The sequence below is a fragment of the Episyrphus balteatus genome, chromosome 2 (genome assembly GCF_945859705.1).
Source record: "Episyrphus balteatus chromosome 2, idEpiBalt1.1, whole genome shotgun sequence".
NCBI classification, from domain to species: domain Eukaryota; kingdom Metazoa; phylum Arthropoda; class Insecta; order Diptera; family Syrphidae; genus Episyrphus; species Episyrphus balteatus.
In genome coordinates, this window is record NC_079135.1 from 22162563 (window position 1) to 22178366 (window position 15804).

The 15804-nt window shown below is 33.3% G+C and overlaps 2 protein-coding genes across 3 annotated transcripts; one reads left to right on the forward strand and one right to left on the reverse strand.

Moving 5' to 3' along the window:
* Nucleotides 1-600: 600 nt before the first annotated feature.
* LOC129908527 (nuclear valosin-containing protein-like) lies at nt 601-11246 on the reverse strand. 2 transcript variants are annotated; one of them, XM_055985098.1, is made up of 10 exons: nt 11039-11246; nt 10656-10779; nt 10507-10589; nt 10245-10437; nt 3140-3636; nt 2580-3085; nt 1558-2449; nt 1167-1496; nt 880-1104; nt 601-807 (listed from the first exon to the last, which is right to left on the reverse strand). In XM_055985098.1, exons 1-10 carry the CDS (start codon nt 11093-11095, stop codon nt 739-741), a joined length of 2976 nt encoding a protein of 991 aa, XP_055841073.1. In that variant the 5' UTR covers nt 11096-11246; the 3' UTR covers nt 601-738. The 2 variants fall into 2 exon arrangements, with proteins under 2 accessions (XP_055841073.1, XP_055841071.1); XM_055985096.1 differs by having other exon boundaries at nt 10233-10437.
* Nucleotides 11247-13979: 2733 nt separating this feature from the next.
* On the forward strand, nt 13980-15437 carry LOC129908534 (uncharacterized). The gene has a single exon (XM_055985112.1). It carries the CDS (start codon nt 14079-14081, stop codon nt 15435-15437), a length of 1359 nt encoding a protein of 452 aa, XP_055841087.1. The 5' UTR covers nt 13980-14078.
* Nucleotides 15438-15804: the final 367 nt, after the last annotated feature.

The window sequence follows — 15804 nt, forward strand, 5'->3', positions numbered from 1 at the left end:
ACTTAAATATTCACCCAGGATACGAATCTGCTTCATTCATCTGTTCGTTTGCATCCGTTTTAAAAACGCTGTAGGAGAGAAATGAAAAAAATTGATAACCAAAAAAAAATAAAAAGCAAACAACGACTATTAACTGTCAGCTTTGTCGATGTGCAAATTCAGAGTCTTTTATTAAAAAAGTGGAAGAACACATTTCATTCAAAAGTATTTTGAAAATGTACTTCTGAAGCCAACGTAATAGAAAAATTTTTATTTCCAGTTTAATAGTTCCTGAATTATGTCTTATGTCGGTCTTTGAAACAACTTCTTATATCACCTGAATGAACAAAAATAAAAACACAATTTCCAGTCCAATGTAATAATAATATAATATACTGAAATGCAAATTATACATATCTTTAACATATTACAATACTAATATTTGTTTTTTTTTTTTTCAGTATATATTTATATATTTTTTTACTTTTGTTTTTTTTTTGCTTCTTGCTTTTTTTGCCAGCCTTTCTTTTTATATAAATGTTAATTAAGAACTTCAAAATTAAAAAAATAAATCATCATCTTAAAGGTCCTGCATTGGAATTAACTTACGAATGGCTCATAGTGTACTGTTGGTTTTTGTTTTTTTTTTGTTTTTGTTTTTTTATTAAAAAAAGAAATTATGAGAATGAGATGCCTCTGTAATCTAAATAACGGTGTTTTTTTTTAACTTAATTTCAGATTATCTTAAGTGCAGTAAAATTATTTATTTTCATTCGATAATCGCGGAGCAGCATATTTCTCTTTGAGTTTCTCATATACTTTTCGGTCCTATTTAAAAAAGAGACAAAAACAAAATAAATACAAAATTGAAATGTTTTCAAGGAAATAAGAAAAACAAACCTGTGCACTAACGGACGGTCGCAGGAGTGATATCGCTTCTTCGAAATGTGTATTCTTCACACAAATATCATCCAATGCAATATCTGGATTATTAATCGATTCTTTCAATGCCAACATTGCTGCTTGTCTCACAAGACCAGCCAAATCAGCACCGGTATAGCCTTCAGATTTTGTTGCCAAATCTTCAAAGTCAATATCTTCGGCAAGAACAGGTCTAGTACGATTCTAAAACAGAAATTTAAAGTTAATGGACAACTTGAAAGAAACAAAAAAATATAAGACCAAACCTTTGTTAGGGCTGTAAGTATTTCAACACGATCCTTTTGTTGAGGTAGTCCTACATACAATATTGTGTCCAAACGACCAGGACGTAATATTGCGGGATCAATGATATCTGGTCTGTTTGTGGCTGCCAGAATGTAAACACCTTTCCTATCTTCAACACCATCCATCTCAGTGAGCAACTGATTGACGATACGAGTTCCTGAGCCACTATCATGATTGTCCGACCTCTTCGGACAGAGGGAATCAAATTCATCGAAGAATATGACGCAGGGCGCCGAGTTTCTGGCACGTTGGAAGCATGCCCTCACAGCTCTTTCACTCTCACCAACATACTAAAAAAAGAATAGAAAAAATCTCAAAATTAAGAAATAACAAAGAGATTTACAAAAATACCATATTCATCATTTCTGGTCCCTTAACCGAAATGAAATTAATTCCAGCCTCATTGGCAATTGCCTTGGCAAGCAGTGTCTTTCCACAACCAGGTGGTCCACATAGCAAAACACCCGATGGAGCTGTGAGACCCAATTTCGCAAGCTTCTCAGGGAATTTAACTGGTGCCAATACAGCCAACTTGAGTTCTTCTCGAATGTCTTGGAGAGAACCCACATCATCCCAAGTAACATCTGGAACTGTAATGAATCCTTCTCGCTTAGCAGAAGGTTGAATCACCTTAACCGCCTCTTTAAAGTCTTCCAAAGTAATGCAAAAATCAGAAATGTCTCCAATATCGAGGGATGCATTATCCAACATATTGATCATCTCAAAGAGAGTCGGTTCAGGCATAGATTCTGTGGAAATTCGTTCTTTTTCTTCTGGAAGATCATCCACATCGATAGGTTCTTCGTTCGCCACAGCAGATTTGTCTGCCTCTTTTGTGGAATTTTTGTCATCAGATTTCTCCTCATTGGCAGCAACAGGAAGATCGTCATCTTCAACTTCCATCTTTTCCATATCGTCTGTTGATCCATTAGCTTCAGTCGATTCTTTTACTTTGTCTTCAGTTTCTTTTTCATCTGTGGTGGTTGTTGTTGTTGTTGTTGTTGTTTCTGCTTCTGTTGCTGTTTTATCTGCTTCATCCGAACAATCTTTTGATGGTTTTTCAACTGTCGATTCGTCGATTTTGGATTTATCAGACTCTTTAATGCTTTTATCAGCATCAGTTTGTGATTTATCTTTTTTATTTGAGGCTTCATTGTCGTCTGTTTGAGTTTCATCAATCAAATCTACGATGGTTATGTTCCTCTGATTCTTCATTTGTAATTCTTTCATTTGTTGAGAACATCTAAAACAAAATACAAACGATTTTAATGATTTTTCTTTTTATCTTAAAAAAAAAATGGTTCTAAAAATTTCAGGCGGAACGGTAGAAAATGGCCTCACTTTATAAGACGTTATCAAGTCAAAAAACTTACTCTCTTTTAACAGCAATTGTTGCAGCTCTCGAAACTAGTGCAAGCATATCTGCACCCACATAACCAGGTGTAACTTCAGCAATTTTATCGAAATCCATTTTGGGTGAAATGGACAATCCATCACAGATTATTGTTAGAATTTCTTTACGATCTTTGCGACTTGGTATACCGATTGCGATTTCATGATCAAATCTAGAGACACGTCGCAAAGCTGGATCGAGAACGTCGGGACGTGTAGTGGCTCCTATAACCAGCACAGACTGGCCTTTGTCACTTGTTTTCAATCCATCCATACAACTAATCAGTTGGGAAACAATTCTACGTTCCATGTCACGTTGGGCATTTGAACGATTGGATGAGATTGCATCGATTTCATCAATGAAAAGTACACACGGTGCACATAAAACTGCCTGTTCGAAGATGTCACGAATTCTCTCTTCAGATTCACCAGAGACACCAGCGATAAGTTCGGTAGCAGCAACTTCAAGCATAATCATTCCCAATTGCTAAAATTGAAACAAATTAGTTTTAACTCCATCATAATTCTGATTAAAACTTACCCCAGCAATAGCATGTGCCAATAAAGTCTTTCCACATCCAGAAGGTCCATGCAAAAGGAGACCACGAGGTGGCATTAGTCCAAGCATAAAATAGATATCCGGTTGCTTTACATGCATCAGAATCTCGCACAATTCTTTTAAAACATTCTCCATGCCACCAACATCTTGGAAATTCAGTCTGGGTGTCTTGGGCCGCAATTCTTTTTTGTATTTTCGTTGCCGAAGCAATGGTACAAACGAATCAGCGGCAGCTGTATTATCGTTGCTATTCGAGCGATTAGGTGGTTTTAACAATAAGACACCACTCTCTTTATGATCACCTTTTTCTGGTGAATTGGATCGATCGCGTTTGCGTTTCTTTGAAAGCGATGTTGGGGTGGCAGCACGTTTTGGCAGTCCCGAGTCTGGTGGAGTTGAATTACCATCGGATGTGACGACTTTTCTACATGTCACTTCACCATATTTTAGAAGAGTTTCGCCAGGAGTTTCTAATAGACCTGTGAAAAAAACAAAAAATTTAAACTTGTAATTCGGTTCAATACACCAAAATCTAGGCCGAAGAATGTTTTGTGTAGCGCTACTTGAATCTAGAAATGAATATGAAAACCTGCAAAAGTACCCAAGTGAATTGAATAGTTTCACTAAAAAGATCAACTCTAAAAATAAGGAAGAGATTCAGAGATAGGATAGGACATTGGATCACAACAGTTATTTTTTTTTTTTTTTGGCTCTTTGGAACCATTATATAAATTCGAAAAAGAGGAATGTATGTTTTGTATATCGATAAAAAAAAAACTACAATTTTCGTTAAGGGTGTTTGATCTCAAACTCTTGGAAAGAGGAGACGTAAGTACAATTGGTCGATACTTTAAGATTGAAGAAGATTCTTTTCGAAACATTTCGACAGGGACGAATTGAAAAGGATAGATGTATGAAATGGTTTTGCCAGGTGGAGAAACACCTCTTCAGAACGATGTGAGCAATTCTATCCGGAACAGTGGCTTTGTGACGGTTAAGATCTTTTCAAATTCATGCCACGAGCAAGAACAAATGAAAATTCGTCCCATAAAATCGTTTACACTTCCAAGTACGGGAAGATTCATTACATTTTTTATCAAACTCCTCGCGAGTACATGAGATTCATCGAAAAAACTAAAAAAAAGCAATATCATTAAAAACGAGGTTGAAACTTGAAACCCAACAAGTGTTTTGTAAGTTTATTTTTACAAACGGTGAAGAATTTTTACTAACTAGACATTTAATTTTTGAAATTGTGAACCAGGTTCGCTTAACCCGGACGTTGTGGATATTTGTAGGGTTTTCAGTTTTCGGAGTGGGTTTGGCTTTTTTACATAATTAATTTAAGCTTATTTCTCTCAGAGTACACTTATAGAAAGTAATATATTGCGCATGTTGTCACACATTCAAACAAAGGAGACCAAAAGACAGGAGTTGTTAAATTGCATGTGTGTAGTAAATAAATTAGAAACAAGAGAGATGACCAATAAGAATCACAGAAAATTGACGGTTCATCTTCTTTGAGCTCACATTTTGACAACCTGCGCGAACTTGAAAAAAAAATAAAAACTCGGATTATATCACCTTTTATATGTGTACTGTGTATTTCTCTGGCCTTGATAAATTGATTCACAATCAAACCATGAATGCTTTATCAATTTGAAAATCATTTCGGGTTAAAATTCAAATTTTGGGAGGAAAGAAAATTTGTGATGGCATCTGCGCTGAAGTGGGCGTCACTATCGTGCAACCATTCCCAGTTTGTTTTTTCGGATTCCCATAGGGTTTTGTGTTTTGTTTTTGTGCACAATAAGTTAAAACACCCGGAGGCTCTCATTTATCAAATATTTGATTCTGAAAGCTTTTTATGTCACTGAAAACTTCTCCATCATCGCAATGTTGGTTTTGATTAAAACCTCGAAATTTTTTTTCACACGAATTCAATAGGTATAACTACTATAGATAGAGCAAGTAAAAATATGATAGCACGGAGAATAATTTCTATGCCGAAGTTTTTTGTATTCTTTTGCCAAATAAATTAAGATTTTTTTTCAACAGTTCACTTAAGGATATGGATATCCTTAATTTAATGTTCAAATAGCTAAGTTTTGGCATTATAATTTCTGTCAGGAATTTACGTTATACGTAATTTAAGCATAAGTTCGTTATTCCGCTTAGGCTATGTTGAGTAAGGTGTTTTCAATCAGTTTAAACAATTTATTCAATTTTTACAAGAACTCACGTATCTAATCAAGCATAGGAAAATCGGTTACTCAAATTCTGTTGCTTCGAAAAACTGTTGACATAAGCATCCTTGTTCCGAAAAAAGACGAAATGTATAAGAAAATAATAGGTCTGTTCCAGACTTTTTGTGCACTAAATTAGGCAGTCTGTCAAATTAATGAGAGTTGGGAGAGAATTCTCTCAGTAGGAAATAAAACTACGAAAGACTGCCAAAAAGTCTGGAACAAGTTGAACACCATTATACAACACAATTTCATATTTTATGCTTAATTCGATAAACATTAACACTTTTTTAATGCAAAAAACACGTAAACGCGATTCATTTTAAAAATCACTACAATTTGATTTGTTTTCTTCTTTTTTTATTTGTTTGACATACGTCAACTTTTCATTTGACAGAACTCATATTTCTGCCGGAAGAAATTCTTTGGGCTAAATTTGTCAGGGTGGGGAAATTTTTTACTCTCTCGTGAGCGCTCTCTTCTACACAATTTTTGAAGTTGGGAACAGACTCTGACCAAAAATAACCAAATATTACTAAATTCGGCAGTTGCAAACTGAGTGTGGAACGGACCTAATAAAATTTTTGTACGGTCTATTATTTAATGGAATTTTTGTATAGCACAACTAAAATAAACCAACAAACTAAACTAAACTAACTGAGAACAATAAGTAGTAGATTTTAGAAGTTTACCGTGAGGCAAGGTGTTAAGTTTAAGAAGCAAAATTATTCTTTTGAGTTTCTTCCGCTTCACATCCTACGTCTTGGTGTTAAATTTAGACAGCTTTTAGGTTGACTCAGATGAAAAACAAAGATTTTATGTTTTACTGAAACCCAAATAAATACTAACTCTAACGGCCAATTTCTTCACAAAATTTTTTAGCTACTAGCTCAGCTTAGTACCAGGCCTAGCTAGGACCGGTACTAGCACTGGTACTCGGTCCTAAGGAAAAGTTAGTACCCGAGCATTTCTTCACAAATATAGGACCTGATATAAATTCACAAGGCGGTCCTAAGAATTTAGACGTATAAAACTGGTCTAACTGTCATTTTGATTTTGATATTTGAAATAATGGGCACGTTCAGGAAATATTAGGGACTAGATATTTAGGCAACGTCATTTTCTGAACGGAAATTTGAGTAAATTGACTAAATTAGTTTGGATGCGATGCTATTGTCAAATTTCGAAATTTATTTAAGAATTTTACCGGTCGCATGGGTAAGACACCAAATTTCACTTAACTGTAATGAATAAATAAAATAAATTAAAACCGATATTGCACTTTTAAGTTGTTTTTCACACAAATAAATGTAATTTTGCTAAATTAATTCTTTGATTAAAAACAATCTGCTGTCATGTTGACAAAAAAAACTTTCCTAAATTTTTAGGGAAAATTTTCTTGCCCAGCTTTCCAGTCAGCTTTCCAATAAAATTACCTAAATTGGAAGGATTTTTTTTGACAGCTGACCAATCAGAGACCGAGAAATCACCTAAATATTTAGTCCCTAACGTTTCTGAACCTGCCCAATTTATTTTGATATTTGAGTGAATTTTTAAAAAAATTAAGAAATACAAAACATAGGAAATAATAAAAGGACTATGAAAAACAAATCAAAAACAAATGTGGGCAAAAGTAACAAGCCAACAAGCAAAATAAATTCGACTCGTATCAAATCATGAGTGCTTAATTGTGTGATCCTAATGTAGACAATGCTGAGATACAACAGGTCACCATACAAGTACTCGAGGTATAAACGAATCGCTGACCTTAACAGCAGCAGACTCATATTAATTTGACGACAGTTTCGGAAAGATGTTTGTACCTACATACATAAATACAAGATATGTTTTAATAAAAAGAATAATTAAAAAATGCAGTCCTGTTATTGTCTTTTTTTACTACAATGCAACGCGCAATATTTTATCATGACTTATTGGCAAATCCTAGGCAGTAGTATGAGTGTAACTTCACTCGTAAATGATTTCCAGCATTGTTGGGCGTCCAGAAATGCAAATACAGAACGTCTACGGAGACTAGACCATTTTTCTTAACTTGGTATTCACTTTTGGAAAGATCGAACAAGGCGATACACATTTTTGGTACTTCTTCATAAAAAAGTGTTCTTTCCCATTTCAGGTGTTTTTGGTAAACACAAAAAAATCTTTCAAATTATTAAAATCAACAAAAACGCACTTGTCAAGCGCAACAGCACCCAAGAAATTAGAAAATCGGTTAAATATCTCTTAAAAATGATGAAATCCATTGATTTGACTGAAGTACTAACCGCTAGACTACCGATTTTGAGGTTCTAATAAATATCGAGTCCTAACTAATACTCGGTACCAATTTGACAGTACTAGGGCTTAGTACTTTTGTGTAGAAATCACAGTTTTAGGACTTTGTACTTGTGTGAAGAAATGAGTTGATACTAACTTTGAGACTATAGGTCGTTTCAAATCAAAAGTTCCATGGAAAATTGAGCAAAAATAAAAAAAACTCATTCGCTTACTGGAATTAAGCATTTATGAGGCAGCTGAATTTTTTCTAAAATTACGATAAAATAATGAAGAACAGTTCTTGATATCCCTATTTTAATTAATTGACATGTCTGTGAGATTCACTGGGTTAGCATCAGAAATCGGAGGCAAGTCTCCCGGGCTTGCATCACTTCATATCCGCGGGCAATACAAAAAAAAAAAATAAAATTATTTAATTATATATCATTTGAAGGCAGTTGGGATAACTTTGCCGAAGATATTGTTATAGGACTAGGTGAAGATGGACCAGAAATGTCCAGTTTATATGATAGCATATCATAACTTAAAATTCTATTCACATCTTTTCATTTGTATAATTGGGCAGTAAATATCGCACATGTAGTACAAAAGTGTCACAACTCAAAAAACACATTTTTTTTAGTTTTTGACAAAAAAAAATATTTGAAATTTTCCCGGACAAATCTATCTAGTTGCCATTGATATAATTTGAATAGTTTTTATTCCAGAAGGTACAAACACTTCAACTCAAAACAAATCCTATTTTCATACATTTTTTGATATTTTTCGAGTTATGACACTTTAGACGAATAAACTTCTATCTACAAAAAACATGCTGACTTCAAAAAAGTCTGAAATTTTTTAGCACTTCGCCTAAAAATCCAAAATTAAATTTTTTCGTTCGTTGTGTTCTAAACAATATTTTGACATGAGTTAGGTGAATAAAATATTTCAACGGCTTATAGGTTATTAAGCTAATCTCAAAAAAAATGTTTGTGGTTTCCTAACGTGAGTATTTCAAATCCCTGTTGTGATTCATCTCACCGAAATCTCTTATATAATGTGATTTTGTGATTCGGTCTTATAGTTTTCTTAAACCTATGTTTTTTTTTACGACGGTGTTTATAATGAGATCCATGAGTACCTCAAGATAAACGGTGCTACCAAAGAGAATTTCTGAATAATTTCCTATTCCAAATAAAGTTAAAGTTTTCAGTTTAAGAGAAGGAAAGGCTCCAAAAGAGGTGTGATGAATAAACGACATTGTATTGAAATAATATTCAATAATTTATTCTTAACAAAATATGAAAGCGGTGAAAAGACTTGATAATTATTTAGAATCAAGTACAACATAACTGTCACAACTCAAAAAAAAATTGTCTAAAGTGGCTGAACTCAAAATAATACATTATTTTTTGTGTACAAAGATCACCAAAATTGTCACAACTCTAAAAACGTGAATTTCCAAAGTTTAAGATAATTTAAATGATGCTGGTTGTCTGAATTTGGTTAAAAGTATATTTCCTCTTCTAAAAATTAACTAATTAATAAATATACTCATTCTATTCTCGGTAAATTGGTTTATCGCCCTTTTGTACTACATGTGCGATATCTTTTTATTTTTCAATTATTTTGGAGTCGTCACCATAGAAATCATTTATAAACAAATTTGTTTATTTATAAACAAATTTGTTTATTTTTTTCTCTAGCGTTTCTTTCATTCAAACAAGCATGATTTGTTGTTATTTTTGAGTTAAAATTGAGTTTTTTGTTTATTTGTTCTAAATTTGATCGGAAGGGAGAAAATAAACTCAGAGTCAGGACTTTTGATTTGAAACGTTAGCGTTAGGAATCTGTAAAGAAATCGGCCGTTAGAATTAGACTAAAGGTTCCAGTTTCTATTTTGAAAATGGTGTTTAAAGGTCTAAAGTAGCAAATGATCTATAACGCATGGTAGGCCAAACATAGAGCTAATCACTCTTACGACATTACTGCCGCAGAGTTCTTTTGATCAAAGCAAATAATTATATTAGATAAACTAGAGTGAATTAAGCTATATCAAATATGGTTTTGCATTTACATAGATCATTTTTGAGGTTTTTGTACATGATTTTTTTTGTGTCGAACTTGTAGAAAAGAATGGGTCAGAAAAGGTAGTAAAAGTTGAAGAGTGAATCGGACAACAGAAACATAGCCTTTTTTTATTCCAAAATGACTCTGATTTATTAAGTATATACAAAAGAAGACTATTTTGGTTTTTTGCATAGAATCTAAAAAGCAAATAGATTATTTATGCAACGGTGTAAACTCTGGGTAAGCCTGGTAAAATCGTAGATATGGTAAACCGTTTTCCAGGTTAACCAAGATTTTACACAATTTCATGAATACCCCTAAAGACTGTGTTTACAGAAACTTAAATAAACCTTAACGCTTAATTATAAATGGACCAAGAAAAATGCTATCACCACAGAATAGGTTATTCGCCCTGAGAAAATTTTTCAGACAAGAAATATGGATATAATCATTTTATCCACAATTTGCAATCAACTTACCCTTACTCTTACCCTTAGATTTCCCATTTTGAGCCTTTTCATCATCCGAACCATCATCGCTGCTAATATCGATAAGTTCGCTGTTATTGCCACCTTGTTGGCCTCCACCGCCACTGCTAACCATGCTCGAATCTTTAGGATTAGACTTTTTAGCATACAAATTAGTCAACATATTATTCATTGAATTCTGAGCAACTGGTGGTTCCTAAAAAATAATACAACCAAAAAAGCAAGATTTGTAAAAAGCACATTTTTTATACCGTAGACAACTTACATCCATAACTTCCAAATCCGAACCAGAATCTGGACTCGGTGGACTAACATCCAAACCATAACTTTGCGAAACAACTTTGTATGCTTTTAAAAAACAATTAAAGATAAAAAAATAGATATAATTTATAAGAAAACATGTCTATTGTCTACCTTGTTCGACTAATGAACGAAATGGAGCAATTTTACGTCGACTGTACTCCGGATAACGATCTTGCAATGATTTAGCCATAACTCCGACATCCAAATAAGTTTGATGGACATTTTCTTCCAAATACTTGAAAAAAGAAATAAATTTTGTTCAAATTTCTTTAAAAAAAATACAAAAACAAAAAAAATTTGAAATAGTTTGGCGGCATTTTTGTCGAAACGCTCGCGCTCCACAGAGACGCGGAAGGAAGCCAATAATTTTCCCGACTCACGAGAAAACATAACCTAGTTTGTTTTTTTTTTTTTTCGACTCTACTTTTTTTTTTTTGTGTGCTTCTTGTGGTTTTTTTTACAATTTCATTTCAATTGTGTGTCTTTTTTTTTACCTGTTTAACACGATTTATAATTAAAGGATCGTATAGAATTGGTTTTGTTTTTTTCATTTTTGATGGTTGTGTTTTTGGTTAATGAAAATTTATTTGAAGATTTTATTAAAAGATTAGAAAAAGTGAATGGAAATTTTTTCTTTTAACAGCAGCCGACTTGAAATAAAAACCAAAGAAATTTGTGTTAAATTTCGCATTCACAAAAAAAAACTATGCTGCACAAAAAAAAATTGACAGAGAAGCTGAAAGTTAACGGGACGTCAACATAACGTAAGGGTAGTTTGACAGTTTTAAATGAACTGCATTACCAACCATGCTGGATTTTGGGAAATGTAGATCGAGTGCAGATCAAGGGGGAATCGACAAAATACTTTTAAGACTATTGAGCTACCACTTCACCACACACAGGTTTAATATACATACAACCGGGAGAAAAACCGAAAACGCAGATGCAGATGTGGTGGAAGTGAAGCCTAGTACGCAGCTGAAGAGAAACGAAATTTTTCATACAAAATTTCGTTTTTGAAATCTTTTGCTTATCTTTTCTAATTCATTTATTTCTTGATTAAAAAATTATTTTCTGTTGATTTGCTTGATTGTAAATTAATTTTGAATTTTTTTTTTGACTTTGACAGAATACTCGATGATTTAGAGTATTCTGTCAAAGTCAAAATAAAAATATTCAAAATTAATTTAAAATCAGGAAAAATCAACAGAAAATAATTTTTAAAGCAAGAAATAAATAGGGGTATTCACGATCCGATGCAACTGGTCTAGTATCATTGCAAAAATGCAAAGGTGTAAAATCTTACACACTACAACAACAAAATATATGGTTTGAAATTTTGCAATGGTCTTGCACTGTTGCTATACCCTAACCCTATTGCAAAATAAAAATACAATGGAGCAAAATTATTTTTGACAGATAGCAGCTCATCGTCGCGTCGCCCATGATAAACAGTTTGACTTTTTTATTCTTTTTATAAGGGTTGTCGCTACTCATGTCCCGTAATTTAGTTTCTTTTGATGTAAAATAAATAGTGAAAATTAATTAACCCGAACAAAACACAGAATTAAATTATAAAAAATGGAAAAAAAAGAGAAGCAACGGTGGAGGAAAAAAAAACATTATGGATTTCATTCATGCTTCATGGGGCGTTCACGATCTATTGTAAAAAAATAAAATTTTACATTTTTACTAGGCCTGTTGCACCAGATCGTGAATACCTCTAATGAATTTCAATGCAATCTATTTTTTGGCTTTCATAACAAGAAAGATCCTTCTGTCGACAGGTCTTATGCAAATCATTTTGGCGCATTTTACCGAAATTGCATAGGACTTTTCTGCACAGATAATCCACAAGCTAATATCTTGTGACAAACAGCTTAAAATGGCCTTACTTGGCCTTCTTTTAATTTTTTCTGTTTTGAATTTTCTACATATTATTATATTTATTTTAATTTTTTCCTATTTTGTTTCTTTTCCTTTTTTGGAAATTCCATTGCATTTTCTGTTGTTCTGAAATGGTGATGACATGGCCCGGCTAAGAATCCATCCCACGTACCTCTGCATACCAAGCCAACACCTTAACGGTAGACCATGCTCGAATATTAAAGATGAGTGGAAAATTGGGAGCTAATTGAAACCTCACATTGAAATGCAATAGGGGTATTCAAGATCTGGTGCAACAGGCCTAGTAAAAATAATGTAAAATTTTATTTTTTTACAATAGATCGTGAACGCCCCTTTTCTTATCTATAGTAAATATTGAAGCATGAATGAAATCAATGATGTTTTTTTTTTAACAGGGGTGTTCCTCCGCTGTTGCTTCTTCTTTTTTTTTTCCATTTTTTATAATTTAATTCTTTGTTTTGTTCGGGTTAATTAATTTTCACTAATTATTTTACATCAAAAGAAACTAAATTACGGGACATGAGTACCGACAAGCCGACAACCATAATAAACAGAATAAAAAAGACAAACTGTTTATCATGGGCGACGCGACACGGTGAGCTGCCATCTGTCAAAAATAATTTTACTCAATTGTATTTTTATTTTGCAATAGGTTTAGGGTATAGCAAAAGTGCAAGACTGTTGTAAAATTTTAATCCGTATATTTTGTTGTTATAGTAGGGGTATTCACGATCCGATGCAACTGGTCTAGTATCATTGCAAAAGTGCAAAAGTGTAAAATCTTACAACACTACAACAACAAAATATATGGATTGAAATTTTACAATGGTCTTGCAATTTTGCTATACCCTAACCCTATTGCAAAATAAAAATACAATGGAGCAAAATTATTTTTGACAGATAGCAGCTCATCGTCGCGTCGCCCATGATAAACAGTTTGACTTTTTTATTCTGTTTATAATGGTTGTCGCTACTCATGTCCCGTAATTTAGTTTCTTTTGATGTAAAATAATTAGTGAAAATTAATTAACCCGAACAAAACAAAGAATTAAATTATAAAAAATGGAAACAAGAAGAAGCAACGGTGGAGGAAAAAAAAAAAACATCATTCATGCTTCAATATTTACTATAGATAAGAAGAGGGGCGTTCACGATCTATTGTAAAAAAATAAAATTTTACATTTTTACTAGGCCTGTTGCACCAGATCGTGAATACCCCTAGTGTTGTAAGATTTTACACTTTTGCAATGATGCAAGTCCAGTTGCATCGGATCGTGAATACCCCTAATATTACATTTTTGCACTTTTACAACGATACAAGACCATTTTCATAAAATCGTGAATACCCCTAATGTAGTTCACGAGAATAAATTCCTAAAAAATTTTTTTTGGAAGAAATGAGAACAAAAAGTCAGTTCCGTTCATATTTTCCTTTGAATGAACAAACCCATAAACTTTAAATCTGGCAACGCCTTTCGCAACTGTCACTTTTTTGTTGATTTTTTTTCCCAACATTTGACAACCAAATCCAAACTCAAGCCAAAAAAACGCTTGGTTTTGCTAGTTTCTATTTCATATTTCCCAGTTTTTATTAAATTATTTGTTTATTATTAAAAGTTAATTAAAATGGGTGGTTGCAAATGTACCTTTCGCACCTGCCCCGTATCATCTTTAAAATTCCCCAAAATGACTTTCTTCCACTATCCACTAAAAAAAGACCATTTAATTAACAAATGGATTGAATATGCCGACTATAATCAAATCAATCAAATGGCACAAAGTCAAGCTAAAAATCGAGCTGTTTGTGCTCTACATTTTAAAGATGAATGTTTTATGAATTATAAAAAGAATCGATTAACTCCGACAGCTATTCCCACTTTAGATAGACTAAGAACTGGAGAAGTTCTTGATTATTCATTGGGACCGAATCCTAGTCCAATTTCACTTCCTCCAACAAAAGATAAACATTTAATTTTACCTGAGGGTGAATATGTTTGGGGACAACCGCCAGATTTTTGGCTAAAATACTCTACAATGACGAGTAAACATATTTTTAGGCCAAGGGGAGGGAATGGTTCATTTGAAGTTGGAGTAAAACCTCCGCCTTCAAAGAAACCAAGAATACTCAATAACGATTTGTTGTCAGTTTGTTCCTCGAATGGAACATTTGAAATTGATGAGAATACAACAATCGCTTTGAGTGAGGAAGTCTTCCAAGAAGACAATGACGACGATGACAATGACGATGATTCTAGTAGCATTAATTTGCCTGAAGAAGGTCAGAGTCTTGAAGTTGCTCAGGAGTCGTCGTCATTGGTCTTAGATACTCCTTTGGGTATCATTGACATTGACTCGGAGGTTGAGTTTATCACCGAAGAGCACGAAGTCGATCAAACAGACAACGAAGACAAAATTAGCAAAGAAACGTTTGAGACAACTTGTAGACATTACGAAGAAGAAATTCAACTTCTCAAATCCGATATGGAGACAAGAGAAAAAGTATTTCGACAAAAAATCACAGAACTCCGTGATGAACTGACTCTTACAAAGTCAAATTTAAAAGTCTCAGAAGAAGACACTCTAAATTGGAAGACCAAAACAATAGAATGCACAAAGAAACTTTCCGAATCAGAAACACAAAATCAAGAACTTCGTCTTAAAGCTAAAGCACCTCCACCACCTCCAGTTGTTATAAAACCCGCCAACACTCCATCAACATCGACTACATTGACGAAACCTCAGCTATTTAATGGAATTAAAAAGTATTTAAGTGCATCGATGACGGCATTGGTAAGGATGGAAATGTTTGGTAGTTCGGAGCGTGCATGGAAACCGGATGAGAAACAAGTGTCGGTGGAGTTGTTGAAATTGGGCGAGAAAGTATTTAAATATTTGAAAGATGAGTGGAGATTTCGGCTGCCGCCACAGAAAATGGTGGAAGAATGGACGAATGAAGTAGTGGATGAAGATGAGGATGATTTGTAAAGACTTTTTTTTTTACATCTCTTTAATGTAGTTTAAGATTTTAAATAAATAAATAAATATTTTTGTTAAGATAATAGATATATTGTTGTTTCTTATTCTAATGTTCCAGGGTTTGGTCCACTTTTATAATTTTATGTTCGATAAGTAGAAGACTTGAAGACAAACTTTGGGTTCTTCTTAGGTACATTTTTTGCAGGCAAGCTTTATCACTTAAAACTACTTTAACGTTTTCTTGTAGATGAGCAAATACACCACTGTTCTAATATTCTTTCTAATTTGAAAACGGAACACAAATTGATTCCGTACGGATTGAAAACGGTTGTTCTGATTTCCATTCGACTTTTTGTTGGAGAATATTGTTTTCCGG